Source organism: Sitophilus oryzae, unplaced genomic scaffold (assembly GCF_002938485.1).
Source record: "Sitophilus oryzae breed Bouriz unplaced genomic scaffold, Soryzae_2.0 scaffold_1693_pilon_pilon, whole genome shotgun sequence".
Lineage (NCBI taxonomy): Eukaryota > Metazoa > Arthropoda > Insecta > Coleoptera > Curculionidae > Sitophilus > Sitophilus oryzae.
The window spans coordinates 1,161,538-1,178,712 of record NW_022146383.1 but is presented as its reverse complement, the minus strand read 5'-3'; the positions used below and the strand labels follow the sequence as shown (position 1 = coordinate 1,178,712).

General features: G+C 32.4%; 1 protein-coding gene across 2 annotated transcripts in view; it reads left to right on the top strand.

Moving 5' to 3' along the window:
- LOC115881001 (chloride intracellular channel exc-4) overlaps positions 1–16,916 on the top strand; it is a 44,413-nt gene extending 27,497 nt beyond the window's left edge. For both annotated transcript variants that reach the window (XM_030898351.1, XM_030898350.1), the window contains exons 2-5: positions 12,604–12,870; positions 14,733–14,895; positions 15,031–15,145; positions 15,689–16,916. In XM_030898351.1, the coding sequence (XP_030754211.1) occupies positions 12,604–12,870; positions 14,733–14,895; positions 15,031–15,145; positions 15,689–15,851 (708 nt within the window). In that variant the 3' untranslated portion in view covers positions 15,852–16,916. The remainder of the gene's footprint in view (positions 1–12,603; positions 12,871–14,732; positions 14,896–15,030; positions 15,146–15,688) is intronic.
- Positions 16,917–17,175: the final 259 nt, after the last annotated feature.

The window sequence follows — 17,175 nt, the reverse complement described above, 5'->3', positions numbered from 1 at the left end:
AAAACTTAGTGTTTTTAACAACACCATGGCACCCTGGATTGAAATTTATAATACGATTTGTTTTTAAGCGACAATGTCAAAAGTTGACATATGATATGTCATTCTATTCAGAATTCTATTATCATTTTCTATCGAATAAAGTAGAAATATACCGAGGGTGCCTTTAAAAATCAAAAGATGTAATCATTTCGGTGAAACAGAAAGAGACCAAAAACAATTGAATACGTCAATAAATCCTAATTTATGTCATATACCTACTAACATACAAATCTGTTTTTTTATCTGAAAAAATAAAAAAGTTATAGCGGTGAACCACTTTTGAGACGACCCGGTATATTAAAAAATATTGTCTCATAATGTAATATCATATTAAAATTCTTGTATGTTATTTTAGATTCTGAAGATAATTTTAGAATAAACCGGAATATATTTTTAATAAAAACATTATTAATTATTAACAGGGTTATAATTATGATTTTGTTACAATGTAAGTAAGTAAATAATGTAATATAAGAGAAAAAATTCAGATTTTACATTTTACTAAAATATTATCTAAATAAGCGCCTTTCTACAACAACGCCACTGACTCCCAATGGGTAAACTGAGAGTTGCCAACGGTCAAAAGTCGTTTCAAGACTTAAATGGATTATTTAAGTCAAATTTCTTGCAAATTTGGCACTGGCGAACCATATTTTATAGTTCTTGAACAGAAAAGTCAATAAAATAAACACTTAAGTACTACAAGCTAAGAAAATGCGTTAATACAGCCGGGGACATAGCGGCTATGTAGTTTTTAAAAGTAACATGTAGTTTTCCGAACCCTGACTACAAGGTAATAAATGAATGAATAGGCTCCCTCGCCTCTAATCGGTGTTGTCATATTGTAAAGAACTTATCCTTATTAAACAGTATCCGACTTATAATTTAGTAATATAAGGACTATTTAATACATCTATGGAATATTAAAACCTACTTTATTAAACTGTAGTATTATTATCTCAATATATGTGTATAACAAGAAAAAAAATATTGATAATATTAAAGACGTGACAACATAGGCTGGATGAGGAAGGCTCTCGGTCGACTGTACCCAGAAGTAAACATGTGTACAAAAAAGGTTGTTTGTCCGCGTTGAGATGTAAATAGTGTAGTATATATTTTATTTTAAGTCTATGACCAAAACACTTTAAAAAGTTTGTAATTCATTGTATTTAATATGTCATATACAAGCATACCAAAACTCGTCCTTTTATCTGAAAAAAAAATAAAAAAGTTAGTTAGGTGAGCTACTTTTTAGCCGCACCCGGTATAGGGACGTCTTCATTTTATATTATGAGACACTCTGTATAGGTATACGTAAACCTGCATAAATTATTATTTTTTAATTCAACGAAAGTAAAGAATTAACCAATACACATCTTAAAAAAAAACGATAACAATGATTACTTTTTATGGTAAGCATTCGTTGGTACAACAGTTGTTGATTATTCCTCAGTTCAATTGACTGTGTCAAGGTCTGGCTATAACAACCACAATTTCATTCTTAGCTCCACGGTAAAATGAGAATGTCACTGGTGTGACTCACTCTGTTGGGTCCATTTTAAACCATTTTGATATTCAAAACTATTAAGATCAGGGTTTCTAACATACACGTATAAAGACATAATGTCTTGATCACTTGGATATTGACCTTATTTCTTTAGAGTATTTTAAATTTTTTGTTTCAAGAATTTAGTTTGAAAGTTTTAGCAAAGATTTTTTTTACTTGCTCAGTTTTTTTTTTAATTTGAGAATATCTGTAGACGGTATTTGTATTTGAACACTCTACTCTGATGGTAAAATGATTTACATCAGATAAAAATAAAATTAAATAAAAAACTTGATGATTTCAAGTATCTTTAAAATAAATCTTACAGTTATTCCTTAGAAAAAGTGAAAACAGTGATTCAATATCCCATAAATGGTACTTCCTTCTATAGAAGTACCTAGTCTCTGTTTCTTTAAGCAGTAAAAGAATTCCTTTCTTGTCTGTTACTGCAGAAAGAGTACATAAGAAAGGTTCAAACAAAATGATTTATGTTTAATTTTTAAATGATTTTAAAAATAGTAGTTGAGGAATTAGTCTAGTAGTCGATATAGTTGAATAAAAATATATTAACTATGTATTATGTTATATCAAATGAATAAATAAGTTGTCTTGTGTTTTGTATTTACTCGTTTCAGAGTGAAAGCATTTTGTAGTAACGAAAATTTTTGTCCCAAGAATTCAGGTTTCCGTAATGTTGCTACTGATTTACATTCTTAAATTAGGTAATAATGTCAAAGTGGAATAGTTTTATTTATTTTATGTGTATTTTTTGTAAATAATATCATTAAGATGTGATTAGTAGATAATTATATTTTAATATTATTTTGTTTTTAACACAAAAAAATAAAAACGACTACCTAATTTGTACTTGGTGTCCTATACAGCTAAAAGCTCGAATAGAAATAGCCAGAGCATCCTTTGTAAAACTCAAAAAATGTCTCTGCAGTGCAGACATCAACTTAAAGCTTAGATTAAGAATGCTAAGGGGTTACATATTTGCAACTCTACTCTATGGTTCAGAGGTTTGGACACTTAAAAAGGCCGAAATGGAGAAGCTTGAGGCATTCGAAAGATGGTGTTATCGGCGTATGCTGAGGATTGCATGGACTGACAAGGTTACAAATGTAGAACTGCGGCGCAGAATTCAGAAGGACGAAAAGGTGATTAACACCCTTAAAAAGAGAAAACTTGAGTACTTTGGACACATAATGAGCGGACCTAAATATGCCCTGCTGCAGAACATAAGACAAGGAAAGATAAAGGGCAGAAGGAGCCAAGGAAGAAGAAGAACATCATGGCTCAACAATTTGAAAGAATGTTTTGGAATGACTTCAAACCAGTTATTCAGAGCAGCCCTTTACAAAGTTAGAATTGCCATGGTGATTTCCTACCTCCATTAGGAGATGGAACCCGAAGAAGAAAGTCCTACAGCTACTCGTATATCCATCTCTCTCCAACATATTATGGGAATATTCTTTATTATAGATTTTTGGGCAATTAATTTAAAAAATATCTAATATGTTTTTTTACAAAATATTCCATGTCTATCCTTTCACATTATTTCTCAATTACTTTTTTCTTTAAAAAAAACTGTTTATTCGTTGTTTACATCAGGTTTTAATACAATGAAAGTTGAAGAAACTTCCTTCAACACTTCGAAACAAAGGTTTGCATTAACCGTCAGTCATGCTAGGAATGTTTATTAATTCTTTTAAGCAAATTGTTATTTTGAATTGCATTAATGTGATTAAAATAGTGAAAATAGAATTGCTGGCTTCTTTACAACCTGTATAATAATATATATTTCTGTCTTTAATTTATTTTGTTTCTGTCTATGCGCATTTTATTTACAAAGAGTTCCTTCATATATCATCATCATAATCATCATTTTCAGCTTCTTCAGTCATTTCCAGTTATGGTGTAGTCTCCCTCACATACTCTCTTTGTACAGAGTCCATGCTGTTATTGTGGTCCATCTGTTGTCCATCCTTCTTGACAGGTGTCCTGGGTCTTTTGTCGTATCCACTATTCTTTTACGTTCTTTCTTGGTTATTCCCAGCATATTTCGTTCCATCAAGCGTTGTTTGACCTGCAGTTTCCTTATTATCTCCAGGTTTCGTATGCATAGGTCATGACTGGTATTTGTATTTGATTAAGAGTGGGTCCCATGGGTCCCTCCACTGCGGCCGCGAGGGCCTGTTGTGGCTCAGTTTCTACAAGCTCTTTAATATAAAAAGTGCGTTAAAGTTCACCCTCAAGACCCAGCCTTTTAACATAGGCCGTTATATCCGAGGGTGATATGTCTCCTAGGTCTGATAGGTCTAGCATGGGTTTGCCAAACATCTCAAACCTGGTCCTGCCCCCCAGCGGGGCAGGTACACATAACGTGCTTCATTGTTTCGTCATCCTCCATACATAGTCGGCATTCGGCGTCTTCCACCAGTCCCATCCTCTGTAGGTGTGATCTCAGCCGGCAGTAGAGGTGGGAATTCTAGTTCCTTGGGAGGAACTAGTTCCTTAGTTCTAGTTCCTCCAGAGGAATAGTTCCTTGAACTAGGTCTTTAGTTCACAATACTTCCCGACTAACATTGACATCCCCCTTGCTTGCTGATGCGTTTTGTTGTCAGTCAGAACTATTCACAGTATGATCTGTATAATTTTTATAATGTACGGAGATATAACGAGACTTGTAATTGTGTATGTTAAAAACATATAGGTAAGTTTTATTGCACTTTCCAAAATAATTTGAAGAGGTAAGTCGAGTAGGGTTTCCATAGCTTTTGACGGCGTGGAATAGAAGGCACCAGTCACCGCTAAGCATGCTTGTCGTTGTAGTTTCGACAATTTATTCTTTGCCGTTGTTTGGTTGGCTTTCTGCCACGAGGCAACTGCACCATACGTGATAATATCATACGTCATGACTGGTAGTACACATTGACTGAATGTTTTCTTCTTTAAGCAAATGTACGGGTATCATCCTGTACATTCCATCAAAATTCGCATTAATTACTAATCTTATCCCGTGTGGTGTAATGCACGACACATGTTTAATCCATATCTATTTATAAATTATGATATTACGTATTAGGACTTCCTTATATCGATGCTTATACGATGGTGATTCACAATATATTTTCATTAAGGTTTAACGTACTTAGTACATAACTACGACATATATCGCTTTTTAATTCAACAGAGTACATGGTTGTGATGAAAGAAAATACAGAAATCGTGCAACACTGGAGAAAATGAAATTGTATAGGGTGACCAAAGTTATCGGGAAAAGGTTCACACTTTTGTTAATCTTGCAATATTGTCACGTATAATGTCTTTATTTTTTTTTCTCAGAATATTTGAAAGTACCGTGTGATTGAAAAAAAAACAGCGTCAGCGAGGGCTATGAAATATGAAGATCGCCCTCTGTCATTTTATATGTAAAATTATATGGCATCGATGTTCATTTCCAAGCCAACTGGACGTCGTGTTTTTTTTTCGATCGTACGGTACTTTGATCAGTACGAAAAACGGGCATAATATACAGGGTGGTCCGAATTGTATTCGGGAAACTTGAGCAGTATATTCCGCAGATAAAAATAACTAAAAAAACTATTTTGAAAAGGAATAACTTTTCCGTACCTGGTATTACACTACTGAGTCCAAAGTCCGTCTTCAAAAGCTGATATCTCCAACAAAAATTAACCTATTCAAAATCCTATACTTTGTTTTTTTTTAACTAATGTTTTGTCACAAAAAAAAAAATAAAAAATGTTAAACTACATTAAATGTGGGGCAAAATAAAAAAATACTGGTTCAGAAAAATTATATTTTTGTTTTTAGTATTCTCTTAATATATCCAGTATTGGCCAAAAGTGGATGAACCAATACCAATAATTGCGAAGAAAATCAGATTTGAGGTGTTAAATATCAAAATTATTTTATGTACCTTTGTATGTTAAAAGTTTAATACATTCTCACCAAAATACTACAAACAAATATAAACTCTTCTGTTAGTCTTATCATTTATAGATAAGAATTGGCAAATATTGCTTTTTTGTCTTGGACAAAAGTAGATGAACCAAATATTTTTAAAAATCGTTAGTTTCATTTGTTCTGCTTTTATGAACAATTGCGATTTAAAAACATTTGAGCTCTTGTGATATATCATGCCACGTGGAATTAACTTGTCTGCGATCTTAAGTTGCGAGTAGTGAATGCTTTTAAGGATGGTTTGAAGCAATCGGAAATCGCTAAGCAATTACGCCTTGGAAAATCAGCGGTACATTATATTTTAAAGAGATATAATGAGAGAGAAGGTGTCTCTATAAAAAGAAAACCAGGACGACCTAAAAAAGTTAGTCCCAATGTGATAAAAGCTATAAAACGAATTTCTTCACAAGATCCATTTTTGCTGTCAACGAAGATAAAAGCAAAACTTGAAGAAATGGGCTATCCACCAGTGAGTACAAGGACGATCCGACGTAAATTAGTTAACCAGAAGTTGTTTTCCCGAAGAGCCGCCAAGAAACCACTGCTATCAAAAAAAAAATTTGAAGACCCGATTAGCATTTGCCAAGGAACATCAAAACTGGACTGTGGCACAATGGAAAAAAATTTGTTTTAGTGATGAATCAAAGGTTAATTTGGTGTCATCAGATGGAATTCAACATGTAAGAAGACCTCCCAACACACGATTGCTACCAAATACACTCTAAAACATGGTGGGGGCTCAATCATGGTATGGGGCTGTTTTTCTGGGTATGGGATGGGGCCTCTCCATAAAATTGAGGGCATAATGGATCGGTTTGGCTACAGAGACATTTTACAAAATCTTTTAGTGCCTCATTTGGAGGAAAAAATGCCAGTTGTACACTACTTCCAACATGTGAAATGTTGATTCATGACCCGAAACATGCCTCACAATTGGTTAAAAGGTTTTTGGAAGATGAAATGGTGACTGTTCTCAAATGGCCATCGCAATCCCCAGACCTGAATCCAATAAAAAATTTATGGGAAATTTTGGATCAACACATTAGGACCAAATTCTACAAAAATAAGCAAGAATTATTTGCAGCTTTGGAAGAGTCTTGGAAAAAATATCGATTTTTCTATAATTGAAAATCTTCTGGGATCCATGCCTAAGCGATGTCTGAAAGTAATTAAGAATAAGGGTTATTACACTAAGTACTAGTAAATTATAAGTTAATTTTTCAGTTTTTGTTAACATAAGATTTTTTTTATTAAATATATATTTTGTTCATCTACTTTTGTCCAATAGTTTTTTCAATTTAAATTTTTTGCTACCTTATATTTTTTACACATTTTAAAAAAACAATGCTATTTATTTTTATAGCACTGACACTAGACTTGAAGTAAATATAGCTCAAATTTTAATTTTAAACATATTAGGAAAAACCCATTATTTTAACAAAGTTCATCCACTTATGGCCAATACTGTATATTTTCCAAAGAAAGAAATAAATTTACAGCTGTATACTACTAAGGCGAGACTGGTATTAGATTTCGTGTACTGTTATTATTATTCAAAATGAGGCAAGAAAAACGACGTTTAAATGTCAAATCTCATCAAATAATAAATTCCGGTGCATTCGGGTCACAGCGTAGCGCGAACAACAAAGCGAGACAAGCCGTAGAAAAAGAGCGGGTTTTCGTAAAATACCGCAACATTCAACACTGTTTTACGCCAAACGTAGTTATTATAGTCTGGTTATTTTATTATAACGCTAGTTGACGTTTCGTACTGGCTTGGCTATGTTTTTTTTACGATAGGCAAACTGGGACAATATAATAAATGGTTTGAGTTATAATACACCAAATAGAGGTTGAAATTGTGATAATTTAATATAGAAATATTCCTTGAACAAATATGAGTGACATATATTATCTTTTATTACTGGAAACACTAAAACCTCATTCAACCTCAAAATTAATGAAATAAACTAGTAGTAGTAAATAAATTAGTAGTTTCTTATACCGGGGGGCGAACCTCATTCGCCTCGATTGATTATATGAAAACGGAAAAATGTTGAAACAAAATATTTTATTGGTATATGTGGGGAAACAATGTGCACACTTTATAATTATTTTGAAATATACAGGGTGTTTCAGAACTAAGATCCATACCAAAGTTATATTTTTTCTTATGGAACTCCCGGTATTTTATGTCATTTTTGGATTCTTGGGCCCAAAAAAAGTTATTTATTATTAGGGTTAAATATGTTTAAAATTTTTGGTTTTTGAGATATTTAAAGATTTTTAAATATGCATTCTACAATAAAATAGATTATCAACACCCTGTACAGGGTGGGTCAAATTCGACGGTTTTAAATGGAAACACCCTTTTCTATAGGAGATAGACAAAAACTAATATCGGTGTCTGGAGCTCAATTTTTGTCAAAACATGATGGAGAAACCCGCATATCGATATCTGTTACCGTTTCGGAGTTACGGGGTGTTCTTCAAAAATATGCATTTTTAACAAATCCCTGTAACTTTTTTGCTATGGAAAATTTTGTATTTTTATGAAAACATTTCCAAAGCACCTTTTTACGTAGAATTTAATGGTTTAAGTATAATTTTTTTAAAATTAATAATTTAAGAGTTATCAACAGAAAAATAGATTTTTTTTTTTTTTTTTTTTATTTGTATATTTTAATTAACTGAAAAGAATTTAAAGTTACCTTTCCAAAAAAAATATAGCACAGTTGATATTTTGTTATAATCCCCTTCGAACCAGAATTTTTAAAAAGTTCGCCACTTTTTAACTAGTAGGCTTTGGACCCTCTTTATTGATGAAATGCCCTTAATGGAACCCGAAAAACATATTTTTCCAGCAAGACGACGCACCGCCTCTGAACGCTGAAGTTATTAGCAAATTTTTACAGCCAATTTCAACAATAGTTGAATAGCTAACCAAGATCCCAGCCGTTGGCCGTCGAGACCGCTTGATTTAGTGCCCATGGATTTAATCCTATGTATATATTTGCGGAAGAATAAAGGTTCCTTATTCTTCCGTATAATCTAGACAAGAATTAGAAATACTTCAACACTGAGTTAATGAATTCCGCGAGAAATGTTCAAAAACTGCCCCGTCTGTCCATAACAGAAGAAGGTTGATATGTTGAACACCTGTAGCAAAATCTCATGTCTTGGTTTGCTATTTATTTTTATTGTTATTAGATAGTTTAAATGTGTTGATGTTGGTTAAATATATGTTAAAAATTGTTATAGAATTCTGCATCTCTCATAGCAAATATTATTTTCTGTTTTTAATTCGATGCTCACAGCTAAAATTTTTTTGCATTACAGCCGGTGCCGTTCAAGCCTACTTATTTAAAGGGCGAATTTTTATATACTCTATATCTCGAAGAGGAATCGGAGCAAAATATCAAGTGTGTTATATTTTTGAAAGGTAATTTTAAATTATTTTCAATAAATTAAAAATATACAGGGTGTCCCATATAAACAATCAAATTTTCTGTTGATAAATCTTAAATTATTAATTTTAAAAAAATTATACTTAAACCATTAAATTCCTGCCGTAAAAAGGTGCTTTGGAAATGTTTTTCATAAAAATACAAAATTTTCCATAGCAAAAAGCGAGCGATTTGTCAAAAATGCATATTTTTGAAAACACCCGTACCCGAAACGGTACCAAATATCGATATGCGGTTTTCACCATCATGCTTTTGACAAAAATTGAGCTCCAGACACCGATATTAGTTTTCGTCTATCTCCTATAGAAAAAGGTGTTTCCATTTAAAAGCGTCGAATTTGACCCACCCTGTACATTACTCTTCAGAATTAATTCTTGTGCTGAGTTTAAAGGTAGAGAAATAAACTTTACTGAAAAATGTTATTGTTTTCTTAAATTTTTACGGGGGTGCCAAAAATTGCTGATCTATTTTAAATATTTATTTTGCACAAAAACTTTGTTATTTCAACCCTGTATTTTTTAAAATAAATCGAAGCAGATTTAAGTACCCTTTCAAATTATATTAGGGTTTCCTATACCTATCTAGCTCAGATTTCGAATAAAAAGCGATTTTTCAATAAAATGGCAATCAAGATGGCTGGCGTCGCCATGGCAATTTTCTAGGCAACAGTTGGTAACTATTTTCAAAATCAACATTAGTTTATGGACATTATTATTTAGATTTATAACAGTTTACTTAAATTTACCTACATAGTTTAATAAGTAAGTATTCATTATTCTATCAAGAAAAATAAAGCAGTATCTGCTGTTTGGAACGAATGGATATGTTACTAGTGATTTTGTATTGTGAGGAAAATTGCTTCTTGGTTTCAAGGGCTTATGCTTAAAAATATCCAAATAGGAATCTTCCTGATAAGCGTTCCTTTTTGAAAAACTACTTGTCCTATTTCGCAAAGCTGGTAGTGTGGTTTATAAATAACCTATTAGGCAGAAACCTGTCGTCGAAAGTGAAGAAAATGAATTTGCCGTAATTGGCTCTTAACTACTTCGTTTTTCTTGATAGAATAATAAGTGTATATTTAATAAATATTATTTATTAAACTATTGTAGGTAAATTAAATAAAAGTAAACTGCTGTAAAGTTAAATAAAGTCCATAAACCAATTTCGATTTTGAAAATAGCTACTATAACTCTCGCTAGAAACTCGCCATGACATCAGCCCTTTTGGTTGCCATTTTATTGAAAAATTGCTCTTTATTCAAAATCTGGGCTAGATAGGTTTAGAAATTTTTTTTAGAATTTAGAATGAGTGGGAGGGGTGTTAATCACTTCGACCTTACAGATCCATTGTGTCCCCCTTTCTTGAATCATAACTCATCATACAGTCCCAGGGCTTTGACAAAAGCCAGTATCTGGGACGGTTTTATAGAGGGTAGTTCTCCATCTCCAATATCAGTCGTACCAAAATTCATGGCACGAATGGTTGTCGTCTCGGCGCACTCAGTGATGAGGTGTACTGGTGTTTCACCATCTTCCCCACAGAATCTGCATTCGCTGTTTCTTCTTAGTTTCAATCTACTGAGGTGTTCATTGAGGAGACAGTAACCTGTTAAACCCCGTGACAACTGAAGATTGTTCTTACTCAGACCCAGGAAGATCTGTGATTTTTCTTGATCATAAGCCCTCAGAAACTTCTTCGAGTGTCTTAGACCATTGCAAGATTTCCATTCCAGGTTGCGGATGGAATCTTCCAAGTTCTTGAGTTCCGCCTTGAGTTGGTTACCAGATAGGTTTAGGAAACCAGAACTAAGATAAACACCCGGTATATCAAATTTATTGACAAACATCCACTAGTAAAAATAGCAAAAGATAAACATTGTGTTTAAATATACATTTGATAATAAATATTATTTTTATTTAAAAAATAGGAAGTATTTTATATTCAACGAAGTTGCTCGTCTATTCAACCGGATTTATTGCACGAATTCCGAATTTCTAACATTTAAATACGACTCATGGCTTCTTTACATAACATTAGCACAGATGTTGTTGCGTGCAGTGATATCAAATTGGTTTTCTTGGTCGTACATAGCAATAAACAATATAAAATTAGCTGTACCTTGATCAAATTAAAATTACTTTCTTCAATAATACGGAAACTCGGTAGTACTCATCATTCTGGTCAAAGAAGATTTTTTTATCTAATTAAATAAGAAAGAAACATTTTGTGAAGTGTACTTTCGGGTCGCTCTCAGGGATCGAATAAAGCGGGTAGTTCCGATCCTGTCGTGTTAAGCCACACCTAAAATTCCAAACACACGTGCTTTAATTAAGGCTTGATTAAGGTTTGCAGAGCTTCAGCATTTGCCATAAAATAACGAGCAATTTGTTACAAAACCATATAAATTATATATTTTTTTTTTTTTTTTTAATTTATTTCCGTATTGTAACGGAATTTTAAATTATGTCTTTATTTTCGATAAAATTTAGTCCAAACATAAGGAATATTTTGTTGATGTTTGACAATCAAAATCTTAAAAATAAAGAATTTGTCTAAAAATATGCTACAATACGGTAGTGATGAGCCAAACCGTGATTTTCTGTTCACAGGCTTACCTGTGACAGCGACTTTGTATTATCTGTGACTGCGACTTTATGATTATGAATCCGAAAGCACAATCACGGCTAAAATATAAGATACGATACGAATGATACGATTCTGTTGTTGTTGTTATACTAATTTTTATTTGTCCTTTATCCAAGGCCGCTGAAATAGAAAACACTAAACAGTGGGTAAAAAGGTATATTAAAAAATAAAAATAAACAATTTTTTTATTTTAAAGAAACCAACGGAAAAAGAATAAAATATGCAATATGCTAATAACCATAACGAACGAAACTTTTAACAACACGAGATAATATATTAAACAACAAATATTTTCCTTAGCTTAAAATAAACGAAATATATAAAAAATGAAGTTTCTAAAAAAATAAACAATATAAAGGTAAACTTTATGTTTGGCTTTAAAAACCCTACTAAACTAAAAAGGAACCAAACCGATTCGTAGTGATAAAAATAGTAATTAAAATATAAAATATAAAAATTAAATCACTTCTAACAGTCACTGTCTTTAGATCACTTTGTCAGATGTCTATCCTAAGAGACGTACGTCGTGACTCGTGACTGTGAACTGAGTCACGACCGGCGCCATCGGTAGCTACCAGACGCGCGACGTCCCGCTTTGTGAAGTATTTTCTCGTTGCCAGAGAAATCACAATTAACTGTAATCGTCACGCTTTAGCAAGTCACCGTTTATTTTCAAATCAGTCACAGGCCGTGACTGTGATTATAGAATATCAGTGACAAAGTCACAGTTACCGATATTTCACTCATCATCACAATACGGATATTATAGTATAACCCTTTATCTTTAATTTCCTTCTTCCTCGTTTGTGTAAACATATCTAACCAGTTTTACATAAAACGTTAAATGCCGAAAGCTAATTTTGCTACTTTTTCGGACTAGCGAAATTGACTCTTAATATTCATTTTTATTTACAGGCTTCCACCATAGACGGTAGACGGAAAGGGGCATGCCTCTTCTGCCAAGAGTACTTCATGGAGCTCTACCTCCTGGCCGAGCTCAAGACCATCAGCCTCAAAGTGACCACCGTGGACATGCAGAAACCTCCTCCCGATTTCAGGACCAATTTCGAGGCTACTCCACCTCCCATCCTCATTGACAGGGGCATGGCCATATTGGAGAACGAGAAAATTGAGAGGCACATCATGAAAACCGTTCCTGGAGGACATAACTTATTTGTACAGGTAAATAATTACTTCAGCACTCAGGAAAAAAATTCAATAACAAAAAGTATACCGCAGTTTCTTCTTTATTTTCCTTTTTTATCCAAAACAAAATCGTAAAGAAATTATGCTCAGAAAAAATTGTAATAAAGGATTTTAGCTGAGAAAAATATATATATTTTCTGATCCTCGCCCGGGTTGTTATATTGAAAAATAAGCGATATGAATCAATCTTCAATAATGCTCAGAAAAAATTGTAATAAAGGATTTGAGCACAGAAAAAAAGATATTTTTTCTGATCCACGCCAGGGTTATATTGAAAAATTAGCAATATGAATCAATCTTCAATAATGCTTAGAAAAAAAACTGTAATAAAGGATTTGAGCTCAGAAAAAATATATTTTTTCTAATCCACGCCAGGGTCATACATTGGAAAAAAAGCATTTGGTTTAGTGTGAGGAAATGTGAATCTTCTTAATTTTCTTCTTGGCCGTCTTATTCAAAAACAAAAATCGTAAAGAAATTATTTATGCTCAGAGAAACATTGTAATAAAGGATATGAACTCAGAAAAAATATTTTTTTTTTTTCTCTGATCCACGCCAGGGGTGTTATATTAAAAAATAAACACAAGGAATCAATCTCCAATAATGCTCAGAAAAAGATGATCTACTGATATAGACCGGTTTTGTGGGAGGAAATGAATATTATTTATTTTCTTCTTCATTCTTTATCCAAAACAAAAATCATAAAGAAATTATTAATGCTCAGAAAAACATTGTAATAAAGGATGTGAGTCGGATTTTTTTTTTTTCTGATCCACGTCAGGGATGTTATATTGAAAAATAAACAATATGAATCAATCTCCAGTAATGCTCAGAAAAAAACGATCTTCTGATGTAAACCGGTTTTGTGGGAGGAAATGTGAATCTTTATTTTCTTTCTTCATTCTTTATTCAAAACAATCGTAAAGAAATTATTAATGCTCAGAAAAACATTGTAATAAAGGATATGAATTCAGAAAATAAAATTTCTGATCCACGCCAAGGGTGTTATATTGAAAAATAAGCAATATGAATTAATCTTCAATAATGCTCAGAAAAAGATGATCTACTAATGTAGACCGGTTTTGCGGGAGGAAATGTGAATCTTCTTTATTTTCTTCTTCATTCTTTATCCAAAACAAAATCGGAAAGAAATTATTAATGTTCAGAAAAACATTGTAAAGGGTATGAACTCAGAAAAATAAATATGTTTTTTCTGATCCACGCCAGGGGTGTTATATTGAAAAATAAACAATGTGAATCGATCTCCAATAATGCTCAGAAAAAAATGATCTACTGATGTAGACTGGTTTTGTGGGAGGAAAGTTGAATCTTCTTTATTTTCTTCTTTATTCTTTATTTAAAACAAAATCGTAAAGAAATTATTAATGCTCAGAAAAGCATTGTAATAAAGGATACGAACTCAGAAAAAAAACTATTTTTTCTGATCCACGCCAGGGGTGTTATATTGAAAAATAAACAATATGAATCAGTCTCCAATAATGCTCAGAAAAAATGATCTACTGATGTAGACCGGTTTTGTGGGAAGAAATGTGAATATTCTTTATTTTCTTCTTCATTTTTTATTTTTTTTTTTTTATTCAAAGAAAAATTATTAATGCTCAGAAAAACATTGTAATAAAGGATATGAGCGCAGAAAAAAAAATGTTCTGATCCACGCCAGGAGTGTTATATTGAAAAATAAACAATATGAATCAATCTCCAATAATGCTCAGAAAAAAATGATCTACTGATGTAGACCGGTTTTGCGGGAGGAAATGTGAATCTTTTCTTTTGATAGGCGTGCTATGCTCTGTGAAATAACATTATTCCTTTTCTAGGATAAAGAAGTGGCAACTTTAATCGAAAACCTTTACACCAAGTTCAAAATGTACGTTACCAAATACGAATCTGCCGATACGAAAGAGGCCAGTCAACCACTGTTCTCCCATTTGGAGAGGATCAACGATTTCCTGGTCAAGAGAGGCACCCGATTCCTCACAGGTAAATATAGAGAAAAATTTTAAAAAAATTAATGTTTTTTAAAAAAAAAAAAAAAAAAAAAAAAAAAAAAAAAACATTAAATATATATTTTATTTCCAAAAAAAATACTCTCTAAGCAAAATGTCTATATTTTAGGTGATACTATGTCATGTTTTGACTGTGAACTGATGCCAAGATTGCAACACATCAGGATTGGAGCTAAAGCTTTTAGAAAGTTTGAAATCCCGACCAGATTCCAAGGATTATGGAGGTATGTATTGTTTGTCCAGCTAGAGAATCCACGACAGTGAGAGATGTGTCTATCATTTTAATTCTAAGATAGTTTAATTTTATTTATAAGGTTAGTGCAATTGGAATACAAAGCGAGAAATTAATAAATTTAAAATTTCAGTGTGTATAAAATATTGTCGGTAAAACTCTATACAGGGTGTCCGGAAACTTCGGCAGCATATTCTGCAAATAAAAATAAGTAAAAAAGTTCTTATAAATGTATGTCCTAAAATGCTTAGTTTCGGAGATACAGGGTGTAGAAGTTTCATTTTTACAAACAAGACAATAAAATCTGCGTCGATCCATTCTGTAGCTACGAGGAATCCGTTTTTCCACGTAAATGAGAACACAATAAAATTTAATAAAATCACGCAAGTATTTTACCGATAACGACTGCGCTGTTCTCCAAGCTCGGTCTATTACTGTTGTGAAAATGTTCAAGATAAATCCTCTGAATTATTTCACTTTACATAAGCAACGCTCTCTGTAAAGGTAAAAAAATCGTAATATTTCTGACCTCTAGGTATATGGAGAACATGTACGAACTGGAGGCGTTCAGACAGAGCTGTCCCGCCGACCAGGACATCATCAGCCACATCAAGAACCAGCTGGGCCTGAGGACCACCGCCAGGATAGAATTGGAAACGCCGGTCTACACCACCTCCATCCCCATCCTAGACTCGTAAAGATATTTCTTTTCGTTTGTACGTTCGTTCGTTGTTCACCAGTCGCATTAGACCTTAAAATACTACTAAAACCATAAATATATAATTTTTAACGGCTTAATAATGGTGCAGCGTGGCTATTACGACACGTTTTTCTTTTATCGAACTTCTTCTGACACAAAGTAACATTTTTAGTATCTTAAAAGATTTTTTTTCTGATCCTCCAACATCTTTATTTTGAGCACTACATTTTTGTCAGACTTTGACACCAAAAGAATCAGTCTACCGTAACTTAAGAAATACTGGTAATTGATGCTCAGAAAAAAAATATTTTTTTCTGATCCTTTAACAAATTTTTTTAGGTACATTTTCTTACACTTTGACAACGGAGGAATCAATCTGCCGTAACTTAAAAAATTCTGGTAGTTGATACTCAGAAAAAATTTTTCTGATTCTTTAACATCTTAATTGTAAGTGTTATATTCCCGCAGGCTTTGAAAACACGAGAATCAATCTGCTATAATTTAAGAACTATTGATAATTGATGCTCAGAAAAAGAAAAACATTTTCTGATCTACCTTTGTTTTATAGGGAATAGTTTCAATCATTTTTGTTTAGGTTGCCTCTGACAAAAAGTCATTAGCTCAAGAAATGATTTTAAATAATGCTCAGAAAAAAATATAATCTACGTCAGTTTTATACCAAAAATTAAACTGCGGTTTCTTTAGACTTTCTCTGAATAAAATCGATCTCTGGTGATTGGTGCAGTTTTTTCTGGTTCTCGACAGTTTTATATTGAAAAATAAACTACAACAGTTATAGCTCATCTTTTCTTAATCGAAGGGTTTCGTGAATCAAGAAAATTAAAGAAGTATCCTAATTGACGCTCAGAAAAAATATATATTCTGATCTACGTTAGTTTTATTCTCTGGCTCAGATGAATAAAGAGTTTTTCTGATGTCAGGGATCAGAAAAATCTTTATTCATTTTTACTTTATATCGAAAAAAACACGGCAGTTTCTTCAAACTGTAAAAATAAATCTCCAATACCTAAATAAATGGTGATTGTTGATGCTCAGAAAAAAATATATACGCTAATTCTGTAGGATAAAATGTATACCATACCTACTTTCTTGAAGCTTTAGAAATAAAATATTAAATAGTATTTCAAAGGTCTATTTTCTGATTTCAGTTGCTCAGAAAAAAATATAGGTTCTTTGTACTCTGCGCTGATATTAATTGAAATATAAAATCTAACTGTAGAGATCAGAAAAAAATCGTTTTAGAGATCAGAAAAAAAATATTTTCTGGCGTTTTAAATCACAATTTTACATTCAGCGTGTTA